Source organism: Cannabis sativa, chromosome 9 (genome assembly GCF_029168945.1).
Source record: "Cannabis sativa cultivar Pink pepper isolate KNU-18-1 chromosome 9, ASM2916894v1, whole genome shotgun sequence".
NCBI lineage: Eukaryota > Viridiplantae > Streptophyta > Magnoliopsida > Rosales > Cannabaceae > Cannabis > Cannabis sativa.
The window spans coordinates 14,189,182-14,208,911 of NC_083609.1; the positions used below are offsets into that span (position 1 = coordinate 14,189,182).

At 31.9% G+C, this 19,730-nt stretch overlaps 2 protein-coding genes and 1 long non-coding RNA gene across 3 annotated transcripts; 2 read left to right on the top strand and 1 right to left on the bottom strand.

Annotated features, from left to right (window-relative positions):
- Positions 1-233: 233 nt before the first annotated feature.
- LOC133031250 (uncharacterized) lies at positions 234-1,367 on the bottom strand. The gene is made up of 4 exons (XM_061104708.1): positions 918-1,367; positions 797-829; positions 672-685; positions 234-432 (listed from the first exon to the last, which is right to left on the bottom strand). The coding sequence occupies exons 1-4, from the start codon at positions 1,365-1,367 to the stop codon at positions 234-236; spliced, it is 696 nt and encodes a 231-aa protein (XP_060960691.1).
- Positions 1,368-5,660: 4,293 nt separating this feature from the next.
- On the top strand, positions 5,661-6,252 carry LOC133030911 (calmodulin-lysine N-methyltransferase-like). Its single transcript, XM_061103947.1, has 2 exons — positions 5,661-5,946; positions 6,125-6,252. The coding sequence occupies exons 1-2, from the start codon at positions 5,726-5,728 to the stop codon at positions 6,135-6,137; spliced, it is 234 nt and encodes a 77-aa protein (XP_060959930.1). The 5' UTR covers positions 5,661-5,725; the 3' UTR covers positions 6,138-6,252.
- Positions 6,253-8,100: 1,848 nt separating this feature from the next.
- Positions 8,101-19,105, top strand: LOC133030839 (uncharacterized). The gene is made up of 3 exons (XR_009684373.1): positions 8,101-8,129; positions 18,309-18,364; positions 18,821-19,105. It is a non-coding gene; the product is annotated as an uncharacterized LOC133030839 (long non-coding RNA).
- Positions 19,106-19,730: the final 625 nt, after the last annotated feature.

The following is a 19,730-nucleotide window of genomic DNA, read 5'->3' on the forward strand; positions in this document are numbered from 1 at the left end:
TTTACTTTCCAATGTGTTGACAACACAATAAACAGGATCAAGTATGTGAAAAGGGTTTCAGATGAATTTATAAATCAAATAGACAAGCAATTGATGAGATGAACCAAAACATACACAAATGAATGAAAAATACTTCTGTTTCTTTATTGATGTCGAATAAATTGGATTACATTGAAATTGAGTTTTATTTAGGGCATAAAACCCAACATACCCTTAATCACAAGATTACAAATCTAACTAATGCTAAGTAAATTAACTTTTAGTCCCTCAATAAGATTAACATTTTTCAACCTTGGTAACCCTTCAAAATTGAGAGTTCCCATACTAATGACATTTCCTGTTACACCATTACCAAATGTGACCTCACCACATTGCATTGGTCTAATATTCACTAAAAAATCATTGTCACCTATGATATGTCTAGAACAACCACTGTCAAAATACCACATTTGAGGAGCAACACTTTTATCAAAAAAACCATCTAGACATTTTTCTTTTTCAATCTACTTTTGTTTATGTTTCTTTTTAAAAATTTTCAAATTACTGAAATAATTTGTTTTGTGTAAATTTTGCATGGTGAAACATTTATGTTGAATATGCCCCTTAATACCACAAAAATGACAAATTGGAACAAACATTCTTACCTGAGATCTTATCCTTTATGAACTTACTGGAGACGTTGCTTCTGCAAAAGATATTTTAGTAGCAGCAGATTTAAATTTGCAGAAGCAGGTAAATTCGCTAAAACACTAGATTTTTTTTTTTAAAAAAAAAAAAAATCCAGAACTTTCAGTACCAATTGATCCAAGACCAGCAAAGCCTCTTTGACCTGCATTTTAAACTTCCTCAAAAATAGAAGATCCAATGTTAAGCATTTGAATATTTTTGTTAAAATTTTCAAGTTCCTTCTTTAATACAATAATTTTCTCATCTTTTACACACAAATCAGTCTCATATTCTTTAATTTTCAATTCAAGAGATTCAGTTTGATGAGACAATTGTTTATTTATTTTTGACAATAATTTATTTTCAGAAGTAACATGTATCCACTTTTCATACATAACCTTGTAAGACTTAGTCAGTGACTCCTCACATATTTCAGATTCATCAGAATTAGAATTTTCTTTTTCAATGGTATTATTCAAATATACCAATCTTTCTTTCACTTGTGAATCACAAAAAAACTTAGAAGAAACTGAGGTTAGTGCAATATTTTTAGAAATATCTTCATTACTATCAGTTTCATCGTCACTCCATGTGACATTGGAACTTTTCTTATTCATTTTCAGTGTATTTGCACATTCAGATTGAATATGTCCAAAACCTTCACATTTTCTGCATTGAATTCTCTTTTGATTGTTAGTCATTGAAGGTTTTGAGAAAGTATTACCTTTGGAGAATTTTAGAAAATTCTTTTTGTCACTTATCTTTTTCATGTATTTCTAAAAGTTTTTAGTTAAAACATCCATCTCATCATCTTCTTCATCATCTGAAATTTCTTTTTCAGCAACATTAAAAGCAATACCCTTACCTCTATCAGCAATGGACCTTGGTTTGTCCTCCTGCTTGATTTGTTGATTCAGTTCAAAAGTACGCAAAGAACACATTAACTCCTCCACCTTCATCTTGCTAAAATCTTTTGCTTCCTCCATAACCAAGAGTTTAGTGTCAAACCTGTTTCGAAGAACTCTAACAATTTTTCTGACAAGAACAAATTCATCAAGCTTTTCACCAAGAGAAAAATAGTCATTAGTTACATCAGATAATCTTTCAGAAAACTTAGAACGCTTAACATCAAAATTTCCCTCAAATCAAGTTTGAAAGATTTGCCAAGCATCTTTAGCGGATTCACAAGAAGATATAAGCTTAATACAGCCTTCACCTACTCCATTAAATATAGCATGTAAATCTTTGCTATTATAAACAGATAATTTATCATCTTCAGTAGACCATTCAAATTCAGATTTTAATTTAGAATTACCTTCGGAATCTACCACAACAGGAGGAGACCATCCTGAAAGAAACATCCTCCATGCTTTTCATCTTGAGACTTGATTAAAGCTATCATTCTAACCTTCCAATAAGGATAGTTAGAATCATTGAGGAGTGGTGGGCGAACAATAGAACTTCCTTCTGGAAAGGGAAACATATTGTTAAAATACAGGAAAATGTTAAAAGGATCACACTAAGAGTTTAGTGTCCCTCTCTAATACCAAATGAAAAACTGAGTTTTTGCGAAAACCAATAATTATACTACATTTCAGTAAAAACACTGCTATGACAGTCTGCAGTAGCAGAATGTTATTCTGTCACTGCAGGACATAATTTTGTAGAAACAAACCAGAAATAAATAATGCAGAATTTAAAAACTTGACACAAGAGAATTGTATGTGGTATCAGTGTTCTTTCAAACACTACTAGTCCACGGGGCCACGCCCAGAGAATGAAATTAATTATTAAAGTATCAAAGTTTACAAAAGCAATTGACTTAAACAAATTTAGACTCCCTCTTGTGATTTACCGCAACCCTTTGTAATCCACCTTGCTAATCTGATCTCTGAAACATATCAAGTAGTGTATTCTCTTTAGATATTGATGTGTGCTTACTTCCTCCTGAAGTAAGGCTTGAACAAATCTTCTCCCGAAGATATATGCTCACTTCCTCCCGAAATGAGACTTGGAAAAGTCTTCTCCCGATGACCCACACTTGTTCGAAGCTTCTCTTCAACCTATTCTACGAATAGTATGAGATCATAATAAGAAAACCAAATCCTAGTTGACTCTAGGTTTTTATAAATAAAACACTCTTCTCACAAAAAAAGATATGAAAATATGAGATTAGAAGAGATAAAATCATCCGGCTGCTCTCCAGGTCCTATTTATAGAATATAGCAACCCTATAGACAACCACAAAAACGATTTTCGAACTGTACAAAACTTTCTTAAAAAAATTCTTGATTTGCAGCATCAGAATAGGGTTTGCAGCAACCGATTAGGACTAGAAAGGAAACTTTCCAAATTGAATCAAGATCGCGAATTTGGATTTCAAACTTGCCAAATAAAGTGTATTTGATTTGTTCTAATAAAGGCCAAAAAAAAAAAAAAAAAAGGAAAGTGAAGTTTCCCAAAGTTAGACAACTTTCTATAAGATAATTCCTTCTCTTAAAAGAAATTTCCTAAACTAAAAGAGACCAGCTGAGAATAAATCTTTTCTTAGAGGAAAAGAGTAACTAGAGGCACAAAATCAATGTAATAAAAAAAATTTAAATGCTCAATAGAAATGTACATTAATTAAAAAATATTTTGACAACTAAATTGCCAATAAAAGACCTAACATTTTCGTTCTTAGTTACGATGTCGTTCAGAAACCTCACCTTAAATACCTTAAATTCTCACCCAATGGGGAAAAAATCTCCTGACGTGGAAATCTCTTTACCGGTTCCGACCATGATCCACAATTACGCCATTACTGAGAATTTCTTCGTGGTCCCAAATCAGCAAGTTGTTTTCATGGGAGAATTGGTTAGAAGTGAGTCCATTGTTGTCTTCGACAGAGAGAAGAAATCCCAGTTCAGAATTCTCTCCAAAGCTGTCGAAGACATGCCTCGAATATGATCTAGGTCGAGTTGCCAAAAACCCATAACACAAATGCATAAAAATTATTCCATAAAAAAAATAAAGGGGTTTTTTTATTTTTACACTTCAAGACAGTATTTTTTTGTATTTTTACGAAATTCTACATAGAAACCCCTATTGCAACTAGCGCTGCAACCTAAATTGCAATAAAAAAATCGTATAGAAACCCTTATTGCAACTAGCACTGCAACCACTTTAGAAACTCATACCGTAAATTAAAAAAAAAAATTAAAAAAACAGCATATGAAGTAATTCCTCAAAAATAAACACTTAAAATTTATTTATATTTTATGTAAATTCTACAAATATTTACAGTTGAATTAATGTCAGTGTTGAAGGCAAAAAAAAAAAAAAGAATAAATTTTAGTGGAGATGGATGTGTGATGATGAGATCAAAGAGAGTTTGTTTGAGGATGGTAGGTGGGCGGAGAGAGTAAACACGTGTGGTGTGTATGTGGGGGTCCCTCCCAAGTGAAGAAAGGCCCACAACCCAGCCCAGCCCAGCCCAGTGCAGTACATTTGTTTTGTAGGCTCCAATCCAAATGTGGGTCTGTGTGTGGGTTGGGTTTAAGACTCAATTCAGCTCAGCCACATCCACGCACGCCTCTACCACCATAACCCGTTCCTATGTTTATTCCTCTCTCTACTCATCCATACATACCAAACTAAGCTTACCATAACACTACTACTACCTACTCCTCACCGAAATCTCCAAATATATACGTATACATATATGAATTATTAAATAGAATATAGGGATAATAACACTACATACTCAAATTTTTAATTTTTTTACTTTTATATTGTAGGGCGGAATTTTTTAAAAATACTGTGTAAGTTTTATACTGTATATTGTGTTAAGTTTTTACTGTTGTTCTACTGTTATTTTTTAGTTGTTCCACTGTTATTTTTAGTCATTCTGTTTTGTGCTCTACTGATATTTTATAAAAATACAGTACTTTTAACAAAATTTTTGTGTGAGTATTTTTGTAAAAATTACTCTAAATTTCAATATTTTTTTGTAAGTTTTCCTAGAATATATTTAACTAGTTTCGAACCATCATCACTTAATTTGGACGTTTTGGAACTCCATTGTTCGGTTCTGGATCTAGAGGGACTCCATTCATTATTCTTTTTTTTTTAACTGAAAATCCATTCATTATTCCCTTTATATTTGTATCTTTATCTTTATATATTAAAAGTGCCTATGTAACGGCAATTCTTGGTTTAACAGAATATTCTTTACAAATAAAAGAATATTCTGTTAAATTTAATCCCAAAAAAATCGTCTACTTTTCTCACTCACAATTAATGGTATAGTCCCTACCGCACGTGCGAGCCACACGATTCATCCCTGAATTGGATTTGGGGATAGCATTCTTCAAATTAGGGCTTCCATTTCATTACACGAGAGAGTCTTCTGTCTCTCTACAAACCCCCAAACCCCAACAAACACAAGCTAAACCTTCTCAATCCCTCTCTTTCGCGACCCAGAAATGGCCGCCACAGCCTCCTCCTCATAAACCCATTCACCTTGTTCCTCCTCTTCTTTCGCAGATTCTTTCTCTTTGGGTTTTGTTTTTATCGGAGAGTTTGATTTGGGAATCCGATCTTTTTCTTCATCGATCTTCAGTACCGGTTGTTTGGGGGTTTCTTTTCGGGTGAAAGTTAGGGTTTTAGGGTTTTAATTTCTTTTCGGGTTGTTTGGAGGTTTCTTTTCGGTTGTTTGGGGGTTTGATTTCGGGTAAAAGCTTTGTCATTAAATATGAAGGTTCAGTCAAGAATGGAGATTCTGACTGCTTTGTCTTAGAGCATGTTGAACATGATAGGCCTGAGGTAATTCTTCTACCTCTCTCTCTCTCTCTCTCTCTCTCTCTCTCTCTCTCTCATATTGCCTATTCAATTTGCTTTCAGGTGTTGAAGAGTGAAATAAGCGTTTGTCAGCTTCAGTAATATGGCTATTGTATGTTTATGGAAGCATGTATACTATTATAATCTAGCAATGTTCTTCACGAAGGTAAAATATATTGTTATTATTTTTGAATGGTAAAATATATATATAAATGATTGATTTTGATTCTTGTGAGCTATGGAAGCAGAAGGGCAATCTCAGAACACTATAAAGAGAATTTCTAGAAAAGCCATGCAGGGATTTAACATGATACCATATCATTTGGAGAACGAAGATTCCGAGGAGGAGGCTATTATCTTGAATCGTCGCAATGGCAATTACAATTCAAAGGATGCTACTTTATGCTACACTTTACCCATTCATGGATATGGAGCTCCTAATAATAAGCTTTTCTTGACGTGAGTGAGTTTCTGAAGTGAAAGCTTTTGTATTTATGTTGTGTTTCTACTTACTTACTTACTTGTCTATCACACATTTTATCGAACACTTTGTGATATCATCTTTTGTATTATATTGGTTTCATTTTGAGGCACTTCTTGATATCATCTTTTCCTTTTTGTTTTATTTTTATTACAGGTCCTCATGTTAATGCTCATAAGCATCATGTTGACAATGAGCTTAGGATGCTGGAGCGATTTGTGTAATACTGACTAGCCTATGATTTTGTGTAATACACAGGGTAAAAGCTTTGTCATTAAATATGAAGGTTCAAGTCAAGTCAGCTTGGCTCGTAGGTTTGCTTTGGTCCCTCTCGGACCCCCGTTATTAGCTTACAGCAGCAATTGCAAAGCAATGTTAACAGCTGTTGATGGTGCAGTTCAACTGGTGGTTGATCGCCCATATAAGGCTGGAGAATCTATTGCTATTTGGTATGATATTTTTCTTTATATATATTATATGTAATCATGTAGCTGGCAAACAGATTACAAGTTGGCCATTTATTTATTATCCTTGATAGTGCAATTTGTTACTTTCTCATTGCTATGCATTTACCACTTGAGGCATGCTGAATGGTTTGTGTGTGAGGGTTATCTGCTCTTATTCCAGTAAATATATCTAAAACAAAAATAGTACATGTTAGCTTATGTGAAATTTGTATATTAATGCAGGTGTGGGCCACAGCCTAACTCAAAATTGCTTATAAACTATGGATTTGTCGATGAAGATAATCCTTATGACCGGTTGGTGATTGAGGTATAATAAGCAAGTACGTCTCTTGTACACGATTCCCTATTTAGGTGTAAGTCTTATTCTTACTGATTTTTTTCTAGGCGGCTTTGAATACGGAGGATCCCCAGTATCAAGATAAAAGAATGGTTGCTCAGAGGAATGGAAAATTATCTGTGCAAGTTTTTCATGTATGCACATTTAATTTGTTTTCCAGAAACTTAGCTGTTAGGTTTCTTTTACTTCGCTCTAATATATGCTTTTTCGGTGTATCTTTGGTAAGGAAAGGGAAGCTATACTGGATTTGCTTCCATATATTCGATTGGGCTATTTATCAGAACCTTCAGAGATGCAATCTGTTATCTCTTCTCAGGGTCCAGTTTGTCCAGTAAGTAAAAATTACTTTCACTTTTGATTTAATGATTTTTGAGTTTTCATGCTACTTTGAAAGATAAGTAATGCATATAGATTATGGGAATTCGATACATACAAACAGCACTTTCTAGCCAATTTCCACTAAGAAGATATGTATACCAAAAAAGAAAATAAAAATATATATATATACATATTTGTAACAAAGGAAAAAGTCCATTAGAAAAACAAAATTAATAAATCAAAACATGAGATCGTTATAAATTATTTCTACTTACTCATGAATCTAACACTAACGGTTTAGCCAAGAAGGCGCCAAATCCCCTTTTAGTTGCAACTCTCTTAACACGAATTAATACTATCTAATCACTCTCAGGCCAGGTGCCAAGTCAGATAGAATGGTTGGACATGGCTGTTGAATTTCAAGTAAACTACCTTCTACATATATATGGAGACTACGGAAAACCTTTTGTTGAATTTTAAGCACTTATACAATCTTTTGTTAATCAGTCTGTAGCTGTTTATAATCCATGAGGATCAGAGTATTCTTACAAAACAAAAAGTTCTAACGCTCTATTTTTAAGGGTTGGCGGTGTAATCCACGGGGATGTCAAACACGGAAACTTCCTCTTCTCTCGTAAGGCCGGTAAAGGTTACCCGATTGATTTCAACTCGGCAATGGTAAGCCGCACTTGCCACCTATTCCGCCATGTCTATTATCTAATTTAAGCCTCTTGATTCTTTATAAAGCACATAATACACGCAATGATATGTTATCTCATTAAACTCATTTTTTCTATCTTTGGCGGGACTTACATCGGAAATATGGAAACACTGGTGAGTCTTCATCTCCACTCTGAGATCTAAATGAAATTAGCATTAGTGTAATCTTGATACTTGTTCTTAATCTATCTCTTCATTTTATGAAAATGTTAATTGTTTTTTTTTACTTATGAAAATGTTAATTGTTTTTTTATGTTATCTCATTAAACTCATTTTTTCTATCTTTGGCAGGACTTACATCAGAAATATGGAAACACTGGTGAGTCTTCATCTCCACTCTGAGATCTAAATGAAATTAGCATTAGTGTAATCTTGATACTTGTTCTTAATCTATCTCTTCATTTTATGTTGTGTTTCATTTTATCTTGATACACATTTTATGAAAATGTTAATTGTTTTTTTTTACTTATGGGTGCCAATTTGTTTCTAGGAGAACTTACATTTGAGCTAGATTATTATATTGGTTTCTCCTCTCAGAGTTTTACAGATTGAAGGATTGGTAATATTTCTCACTCACTGTGTTTTTTTTCAATCAAAATTTTTAACTTATGATTTTGATATGTTTATATATCTGTCTTTGGAATGTAGTAAGTGCACTTAGAATTGTATGGTGTTCATTACTGATCTGCAAGTGCAAATGTTTATGGTTGAATCTAATTCAGTACTATTTTTCAATTTGTGTGCAAATGTTTATGGAAGCATGTATACTATTATAATCTAGCAATGTTCTTCACGAAGGTAAAATATATTGTTATTATTTTTGAATGGTAAAATATATATATAAATGATTGATTTTGATTCTTGTGAGCTATGGAAGCAGAAGGGCAATCTCAGAACACTATAAAGAGAATTTCTAGAAAAGCCATGCAGGGATGTAATATCCAGATTAAAATAGTATTTAATTTTTTATTTTTTTTTTTGGATATTAATTGAGCGAGGATAATTATCTTGTTTCTTTGTGTTGTTAGTGAGTTGATATTATTGCTTAGAGTAGTTGTACCAATTTTCTAGAGAGAGTTAAAGTTGTATTAACTACGAAAGTAAAATATTATGGTATTTTTACAGAGTAAGTAATCGTTTAATTAAAGCCCAATATGAAGGTCCATTAGGGTTTTATAATATATTTAGTGAGTTTAATTAATTAATGTTAAAAATTCGTAGGTTTGGATAAATTCGCAGGATTAAAAACTGTTTTACTAAAATGATCATATCTGGAGTTCTAGAGCTCGGATTGAGGTGATTTCAGTGGCGTTGGAAAGATAATTTAAAGATCTATAAATTTTGTAGAAATAACTATATCAGAATTCGTAATTTTTCTAGGTCAAAACTAAGCCCTAAAGTTACGAGATTGAGAGCTTACAATTTAAATTTAAAAGTTAGATATTTGTTTATTTAATAATTTATCATATTATTATTGTTATTATGTTAATATTATTATTATTCATAAAACTAAAGCTAATAAGAGTCAGAATAGTATAGGTTTCATTAACCCTAAAATTATATCGTTCTATTCTTCCCACCTATCTGAGCAAGACTAACCCTAAAAATTTTCAAGTCATCTTTCCATTACATCCTTAGCCAAATCTATACCACTCTTCACTCTCATCTTTGATCACCATCATCTTATGTCTATCGATCCAAGTAGCTTGATGTATTTGAGGTAAGAAACTCTACATTTACTTATTTATTGATCACAATAGGAGAATTTTCGTAGGTCTCCTTTTCTTATTTTTCAGAATGAAACATGTCTCAGTAAAACTGTCATATCTCTTTAAATACTCATCTGATTCTCGCAATCTTGGTGTCTATAGAAAGCTTATTAAATTTCCTATAATTCTTATGAAGAAAGATTTTACAGAATTGAAATTTATCTATGTCAAAAATTAGTATTTTTATGCTGTTTGTTGTAAATCGTTTTTCATATTTTCTATATAAGTTGTTTCAGTAAAATCCGAATATCTCTCTGAATAATGATCCGATTCTAGCGATCTTGGTACTGTTGAAGAGATAATTCAATTTTCCAAATGTTTTATGAAGAAACCATTCACTAATTATTGATTATTCTAAGTCAAAATTATTGTTTTATTGCTGTAGTTCGAAATCCATTTGTTTCAGGATTTCTAGAAAACTGTTTCGGTATAATATCTATATCTCTTACGTTATAACTCCGATTTTAAAGATTTTAGTGTCATTAGAAAGGGAATTTGATTTTCTAAAACTTTTATGAAGAGAGTATTCTCTGATTTGGAATATTTCAGTATCAAAACTTTGTATTTCCGATGTCTCCTGTGATTCGTTACTCCATATTCCTTCTCAGAAATAGTTTCAGTAAAACTATCATAGCTCCCTCAGTTTTAATCCATTTTTAATGATCTATATATCGTTGGAAAGATAATTGAATTTCCTATAATTTTTATGAAGGAAACTTTTACTGAATTCGTGTAGTTATTGGTCAAAAATAGTATTCTTTCTGCTGTACTGTAAGAGTGTGAATTTTAATGTTAGGGCCTTGACCCATGTGTTATTATAGGTAGTAGTGACGAGATAACAAGTTTAAGCAGCGGGATTTGAGGTAAGGAAATTAGATAGTTTTGTATGTGTTTATCTACATAAATTTAAATTCTTTATGTATTGAAATATGACTTATGATTTGTTTTTATGAATATGTATATGGTACTGAGAATGTGTGGTATGGACACAATATGAGTTTGTGAATTGATACATAGATTATGGTTGTATGACTTGTATATGTTGTATGTTGTATGTTGTGTATTGTATGTTGTATGGTGTATGGTTTATGTTGTATGTTATATGTTGTATGCTAACGTCTCAGGTAAAGTGAGGGACCATGGTGGGGTATGATACGGGATAAGGCCGTTGAATGTAGAGATACCCTACCCTACATTTCTTGAGTCGTGTATGCGATTGTTATGGTGGGTATGATACGGTGATGTTCTTGTTGAATATAGAGATACCCTATCCTATAACAATGGTAGGGCTGCATAGGCCCATGTTATTATATGGGCAGATTAGGCCCAGGATATTGTAGGGTCAGGCTAGGCCCGGGTTATGTAAGTAATGGCTATGATATGCCAATGTTGTGATAATGTTATTATTATCTATAGTATTGATATGATTATGTTATGAGTATGATATTGGAGTTATGATCTCTGTATATGTGTACGGTGTGAACAAATAGTATAGACTTGTATGATAAAGGTTTCCATATGTACAGTTATTTGGTTATAGTTATAAAAGAGCATGTATGATATTGCTAAAACTTAATAAATACATTAATGGTATGTGTGATATTATATGGTATTGTTTGATAAGCATTTCCTTACTGAGCTTTTAGCTCACCCCCCTTACTTTCCCCCTACAGGTATTAGACAGGGAAGTATGTATAGTGAGCGAGGTCGGTTACGAGTACGTATTATCGTGAGCGGCTACGGGCGGACAAACGATCTAGAACGCCAGTGGTGCCTTAGTTTTATTTTAAGCAGTTGATAAATCTAACACAGTGGAAATGCATTATTTAAAATTATTTACTTACTGTATCTTGTTTTACAAATGAAGGATCCTTCTCTGTTGCATTTTGATTTTTTTTTAAAATCCACTGTTGTATTTAAATTATTTTTTTTTATCTTTTCAAATTATGCATGAAAATAGTATTTTTGTAAAATAAGGCAAAATATCGGGGCGTTACAGTTGGTATCAGAGCCGATCGTCCGTTAGCCCGAAGGATACTCACGGTATACATACAGAAGACTGAAAAAGATCCCTCTCACTATTATGTAAGTGTTAGTTTTAATTTTCTTGGTATTGCCATTAATAGTTTTATATGTGATACATAGATTTTTGTTAAAATATGTTTCCTAGAATTAGTGCCTCATCCGTAGTGGGTGCTTAGAGAAATTAAGAGTATATTACCTGTTATGATTGATTACACTTTTTATGAAGAATATGAATAGGTTTTATTTTTCTTTATTGTCTTGAATTGAAACTAGGAAGGACAGTGTTCCTTTCTTGAAAATTTAGAATAAATTATATTAGGAATTCATAAGATTTTGTTTGATAAATAGAATATTACTAGTTAAGCTTGACAACATTAAGTTTAGATATATTCATGGAATCTTCTCTCCCTATAATTGAACTCTTTTGTTTCTATTAAATTAACCTTTCTTGTAAGAGCTCACACATGAAACTAGAAGATCAGTTAGAATCAATGTGAAAAGAACGACCAATAGAGGTGGGGGCTAAGGATGTGTGTTCCGCTGACCCACAGATGGTTGATGTTCTAGAAAACCCAATAATAGTTAAGGCTAACGATCTAATAGAGGTATTGGAAGGACTACGAGCATGACTAAGACAATTTGTTGAAGAGTTTTCACAGGCTCAGCAAAATATCACCAACACTAGTAGTGGAACTTGAAGCACATAATGAAATGTACCAATAGCCAACTAAGTACCGACGCATATATTTTCACCTATCTATGAATGGTTGAAGAAGCGGTCTCTACACCTAGCCATGAATGGAAGCCCAACATATAGGAAGTAGGGATGACTTAGAATAGTAGACGTTATACCAGACTGGGACAGTATAATTTACGAAACCTACTTATTAAGAAGGATGAAATAATAGATCTTTAAGGAGAAGGTACTATCTTGTTGGATATTCTATAAGTTACACACTCTTAAGTTAGATGGTAAGAAGTATGAGTACTGTATGCAAAGACATTGGAGATAAGTATGTTATAGAAATGAGTCAGGAGAGGACGATGCCATCATATAAAAAGGAGTGTAGTGTGCTGAATAGAATCCAAAATGAGAAGTTAGAAAGAGACATGATAAAATTACTAGAGGTAATAACTTATGAAGGTATCTTAAACACTAAGAGATAAGCAGAGCATCAACAAATATTAGATTACCGAAGGAAAGTTGTAAACTTTAAACTCAAGGTCATCTACTTGGTGGAGGAGATAATAGAGAAAAATGTGTATGGCTTCGACAGAGACATTTTCAAAGGAGAAAGACAAAAAGGTCCGAGCACGGCTAACAATTTGGGTACAACATGAATGAGAGACAACTAAGAGGGTGACTACTCGGAATTGATCACAACTACACAACTAAGAGATTGTGGATGCAGCTTTGTGGCGGGTGTACAACAAACAACTATAGAGAGTAGATCGCAAATTCAAAACTTGAGAAAGAGGAGGAATTAGCATTCAAGGGTGACATCCCTAGATTCCAAATACTCACTGATGCAACAACAATGGTGTGGAGTATAGCTCAATGAGAAAATGTTAGGAAAGCCTCACTTAGAGACAGGAGAAAAGTGAGACACAATTAGGACCAAAGTAACATATATTGAAAAATGTCATGGCATGTCAAGGACTATACAAGTTTTTGATAAGTGTTGGGATTAGAAAATACACTCATGCAACATAAAGGAATTCAAGGCACAACGTAAGCAAATGATACTACAATCCAATTACGACTTATATTATGGGCAATAGTATAAGTATGTTGGAGTGTCATCTAATGAGAAACTAAGAGGAAAACTCACAAAGTCCAGCCATCGCCGAAAAGAGATGGTGTTTCTAGGCCCTATAGTGCCCGAGAAGAAAATGACTATGGATTTGTCAAAAGCTAAAATTGTTAAGAGCAAAAAAAAAAAAAAAATATTAGATATTTTTCTCAATCTAAAAAGCCAGCAATAGAGATCTTTGGAAGGACTCTCTCAAGCTGACAATAACTAACTTATTGCACACTACTAAGTCTTGTCCAATTGAAAGTGCAAAGTTAGAAGAAGAAAAAAAAACAAGATAGGTATTGATAATTTGGTGGCATTTGGATGTAAAATGAGACGCTTGAACAAATTATTGACTTGTGCTTAAAGGTAGTATGGGAAGTAAGAATAAAAAATTCCTGACTAAGGAATTATAAATAGTGAGTCTCCAGTAATAAATCAAATACAAGTAGGGGTATAGGAGGTATAATAGTGATGGACAGAGTAAGGTCTGTTCGGCATAGTTTGCAAATTATATATATAGTATCCTTACCCTGATAACTTGGATGATCAATACATTATGAGATTGGTATGGTTGACTTATTGTTAAAAGTCAACAAATAATAAATAGTTGGGCTACGATAAGCTATGGTAGGATTGAACTTATTTTAAAGGGGTTATTAGTGTGCTTTCTATGTTTTAATACATATATGTTATAATCTTAAGTAAATAATCAGTATTGGAATGTATGTTTAAGAGATTTGGAAGATTTAGAGGTACAATTAAGAAGTTGAGATTTTTTTTTTTTTTTTGTGAATTAAAGAAGGCTACAATATATATAGGATATGAATATGGCTGGAATAATCAATGCTATGATAAGTATGAAGTTATGTGATACCTCAGATGGCTGGTATATTAGAAGAAGCAATCATTGAACATAACTATCAGAATCTATCGGCATTACAGATTTAAACTTCATCACTATATCGATGTAATACCAAAGTAGATAAAAGTTAGTATAGAAAACTAGCTAATCTCATAATCAAGTCAACTTGATTGAAGGGGGTAATGGAGGACCAAGCACCATAAGAGAGATTAGCAAAGAAAATACAATAGAGTGATACAAAAATCAGACAACAAAAGGATCCAAAGACGATTATCTTGGAAAATGGAAAGTCATGACAAGTGCAACGAATGCATGGATAAAGGAAATTAAGAAGTGAACGTTAGACAAAAAGGTGGTCGGATAGATAGTTAAATATTTATACATAGAAGACCTTTTAAAGAGATTCCATGTTTATTTCCAAGTGCCATGGAAAAAGTATCTATCGATGAGTAACAACTATGAAACTGCAAGAATGACACCGTAGCTTTACAGTGGAAAAAAAAAAAAGACAGAGAGAGAGTAAGATTTTAGTCTGTAATAACATTCAACGAGAGAATGGGAATAATTAAAGAGAAGTTTGCATAAGATCTTTTACCCTACTCTTTGTGTTTGTTATTTTGTATTGTTTAATGTGTTCTCAAGTGACATGTAAGGATGTTCATTTAGAGAATAAATGTTTGTGACTCTAAATGGCATGTAAGGATGCTCATAGAAGAATAAATAATTTCACTCTTAATGGCATGTAAGGATGCTCATAGAAGAATAAATAATTTCACTCTTAATGGCATGTAAGGAAGGTCATAAGAGAAAGAAAAACTTTTCATATATTACGAGCATGTGATTGCAAAACTTATGTATTCAAAGCATGTATATGTAAGTTATTATGATGGAGTATATTTTGGTATTTAAAGTAATGTATAGAGAAATAATAATACTTAATTAAGTTGTGTATAATTTATGTGTTATGGATTGACCGATAAGACATAGGTTAAATGCATGTTTATTGGGTCCATATATCTATGGTAGATAATGAGGTAATGCAGTAAGTGGTGAAAGACATGACGACTCAACACCCCGAGTGTTGGTAAGTTAAATTTCGAGGACGAAATTTCTTTTAAGGAGGGTAGAATGTAATATCCAGATTAAAATAGTATTTAATTTTTTATTTTTTTTTTGGATATTAATTGAGCGAGGATAATTATCTTGTTTCTTTGTGTTGTTAGTGAGTTGATATTATTGCTTAGAGTAGTTGTACCAATTTTCTAGAGAGAGTTAAAGTTGTATTAACTACGAAAGTAAAATATTATGGTATTTTTACAGAGTAAGTAATCGTTTAATTAAAGCCCAATATGAAGGTCCATTAGGGTTTTATAATATATTTAGTGAGTTTAATTAATTAATGTTAAAAATTCGTAGGTTTGGATAAATTCGCAGGATTAAAAACTGTTTTACTAAAATGATCATATCTGGAGTTCTAGAGCTCGGATTGAGGTGATTTCAGTGGCGTTGGAAAGATAATTTAAAGATCTATAAATTTTGTAGAAATAACTATATCAGAATTCGTAATTTTTCTAGGTCAAAACTAAGCCCTAAAGTTACGAGATTGAGAGCTTACAATTTAAATTTAAAAGTTAGATATTTGTTTATTTAATAATTTATCATATTATTATTGTTATTATGTTAATATTATTATTATTCATAAAACTAAAGCTAATAAGAGTCAGAATAGTATAGGTTTCATTAACCCTAAAATTATATCGTTCTATTCTTCCCACCTATCTGAGCAAGACTAACCCTAAAAATTTTCAAGTCATCTTTCCATTACATCCTTAGCCAAATCTATACCACTCTTCACTCTCATCTTTGATCACCATCATCTTATGTCTATCGATCCAAGTAGCTTGATGTATTTGAGGTAAGAAACTCTACATTTACTTATTTATTGATCACAATAGCAGAATTTTCGTAGGTCTCCTTTTCTTATTTTTCAGAATGAAACATGTCTCAGTAAAACTGTCATATCTCTTTAAATACTCATCTGATTCTCGCAATCTTGGTGTCTATAGAAAGCTTATTAAATTTCCTATAATTCTTATGAAGAAAGATTTTACAGAATTGAAATTTATCTATGTCAAAAATTAGTATTTTTATGCTGTTTGTTGTAAATCGTTTTTCATATTTTCTATATAAGTTGTTTCAGTAAAATCCGAATATCTCTCTGAATAATGATCCGATTCTAGCGATCTTGGTACTGTTGAAGAGATAATTCAATTTTCCAAATGTTTTATGAAGAAACCATTCACTAATTATTGATTATTCTAAGTCAAAATTATTGTTTTATTGCTGTAGTTCGAAATCCATTTGTTTTAGGATTTCTAGAAAACTGTTTCGGTATAATATCTATATCTCTTACGTTATAACTCCGATTTTAAAGATTTTAGTGTCATTAGAAAGGGAATTTGATTTTCTAAAACTTTTATGAAGAGAGTATTCTCTGATTTGGAATATTTCAGTATCAAAACTTTGTATTTCCGATGTCTCCTGTGATTCGTTACTCCATATTCCTTCTCAGAAATAGTTTCAGTAAAACTATCATAGCTCCCTCAGTTTTAATCCATTTTTAATGATCTATATATCGTTGGAAAGATAATTGAATTTCCTATAATTTTTATGAAGGAAACTTTTACTGAATTCGTGTAGTTATTGGTCAAAAATAGTATTCTTTCTGCTGTACTGTAAGAGTGTGAATTTTAATGTTAGGGCCTTGACCCATGTGTTATTATAGGTAGTAGTGACGAGATAACAAGTTTAAGCAGCGGGATTTGAGGTAAGGAAATTAGATAGTTTTGTATGTGTTTATCTACATAAATTTAAATTCTTTATGTATTGAAATATGACTTATGATTTGTTTTTATGAATATGTATATGGTACTGAGAATGTGTGGTATGGACACAATATGAGTTTGTGAATTGATACATAGATTATGGTTGTATGACTTGTATATGTTGTATGTTGTATGTTGTGTATTGTATGTTGTATGGTGTATGGTTTATGTTGTATGTTATATGTTGTATGCTAACGTCTCAGGTAAAGTGAGGGACCATGGTGGGGTATGATACGGGATAAGGCCGTTGAATGTAGAGATACCCTACCCTACATTTTACTGAGTCGTGTATGAGATTGTTATGGTGGGTATGATACAGTGATGTTACTGTTGAATATAGAGATACCCTATCCTATAACAATGGTAGGGCTGCATAGGCCCATGTTATTATATGGGCAGATTAGGCCCAGGATATTGTAGGGTCAGGCTAGGCCCGGGTTATGTAAGTAATGGCTATGATATGCCAATGTTGTGATAATGTTATTATTATCTATAGTATTGATATGATTATGTTATGAGTATGATATTGGAGTTATGATCTCTGTATATGTGTACGGTGTGAACAAATAGTATAGACTTGTATGATAAAGGTTTCCATATGTACAGTTATTTGGTTATAGTTATAAAAGAGCATGTATGATATTGCTAAAACTTAATAAATACATTAATGGTATGTGTGATATTATATGGTATTGTTTGATAAGCATTTCCTTACTGAGCTTTTAGCTCACCCCCCTTACTTTCCCCCTACAGGTATTAGACAGGGAAGTATGTATAGTGAGCAGGGTCAGTTCTGGTACGTATACTGTGAGCGGCTACGGGCGGACAAACGATCTAGAACGCCGGTGGTGCCTTAGTTTTATTTTAAGCAGTTGATAAATCTAACACAGTGGAAATGCATTATTTAAAATTATTTACTTACTGTATCTTGTTTTACAAATGAAGGATCCTTCTCTGTTGCATTTTGATTTTTTTTAAAATCCACTGTTGTATTTAAATTATTTTTTTTATCTTTTCAAATTATGCATGAAAATAGTATTTTTGTAAAATAAGGCAAAATATCGGGGCGTTACAGTTTATGGTTGAATCTAATTCAGTACTATTTTTCAATTTGTGTGCTATAGACTTTTTAATTTATTTTTTTATTTTGTTGAACAGGCTATACTAAAGATAATCAAGCATTGCAAGGAGTTTAACTCATTCATATCATTTTTGTAAGTCAATTTCACTCTTTTAAGCATGTTTAATCTTATGAGCCAAGTGCTTTGGGCCTTTTTTCTGATTTGAGTGTTATTTTTTTGAAACTCACAATAATTTAATTTGGGTTCTGTATAACAATGTTTAAAAAGTATTTCAAAGTTAACATACATAAGCAATCTTGTAAATTTGGGTGCTTTGGGTCTTTTTCCTGATTTGAGTGTTATTATTTGGTATGTCAATATTACTCTTGGTAAATCTGTGTTAATTGAATCATTTTTCCTATTCATTTACAGAGTATACTAAATGCAGCTGAAAATCTTGTGTTCATGATCTCAAAAAAGAATGAAAATGTTAATTGTTTTTTTTTACTTATGGGTGCCAATTTGTTTCTACGAGAACTTACATTTGAGCTAGATTATTATATTGGTTAATGTGTTGTTTTAATGATATCTTTAAGCATTCGTTTGCAGGAGATGTTCATGGTCAGTTTTCAGATTTGTTAAGATTGTTTGAGTATGGTGGATTTCCACCTGAAGCAAACTATCTGTTACTAGGAGACTATGTGGACCGTGGTAAGCAGAGTATAGAGACTATATGCCTTCTTCTCGCGTACAAGATCAAGTACAAGGAGAATTTCTTTCTTGATGCAAACCGAACAATGACTTCAAAGTACAATCAGTTCACCATTCAAGTAGTTGAACCAATGGAAGATTAGGAAGAAGTTACCTTTTTTTTTTTTTTTTACAGTAATTTTATTTTATTTAGTGTTGAGACTTTTCTTCTTCTTTGAGCTTGTTTTTCTTTCTCTTGACTTGTTATTTATGGATTTACATGGAGTAGTGTATGCAAGTATTTCATATACCCAATTTTCTAAAAGTAAATAATCAGTATTATTTTATTATGATTTATATATACCTAATTATATTTTAACAACCAATTATAATAGCACAAATATTAATTTGATAAAATAAATTATTCGTATGATCATACCTTTACATACAATCTAAATAAGAAGAAATAAAAAAAAATAACTAAACTTTACCTAAAACTAATCTTTACGTGCCTCGGCACGTAACTCCTACCTAGTATATAATTATGCGTGACAAGCTTATAACAATGCTTATCCGGCCACGTTTGTGTGCGTAAACGAATATCTAGTTATATGTCTATTCTATATTTATGAGAAATTCGTTTGGGGTGACTTTTTATTTATATTAAAAATTAAATAATTTTTTATTAAAAATAAAATAATTTATGAGAAATTCATGAATCACTTTTTATTTATATATAATAAAATAAATCTCATTAAATAATAAAAAAAAAAACGATTGGGTTTTTGCTGTTGTACATCTACGATTTTTCTCTTCTTCTCTTCTAGAA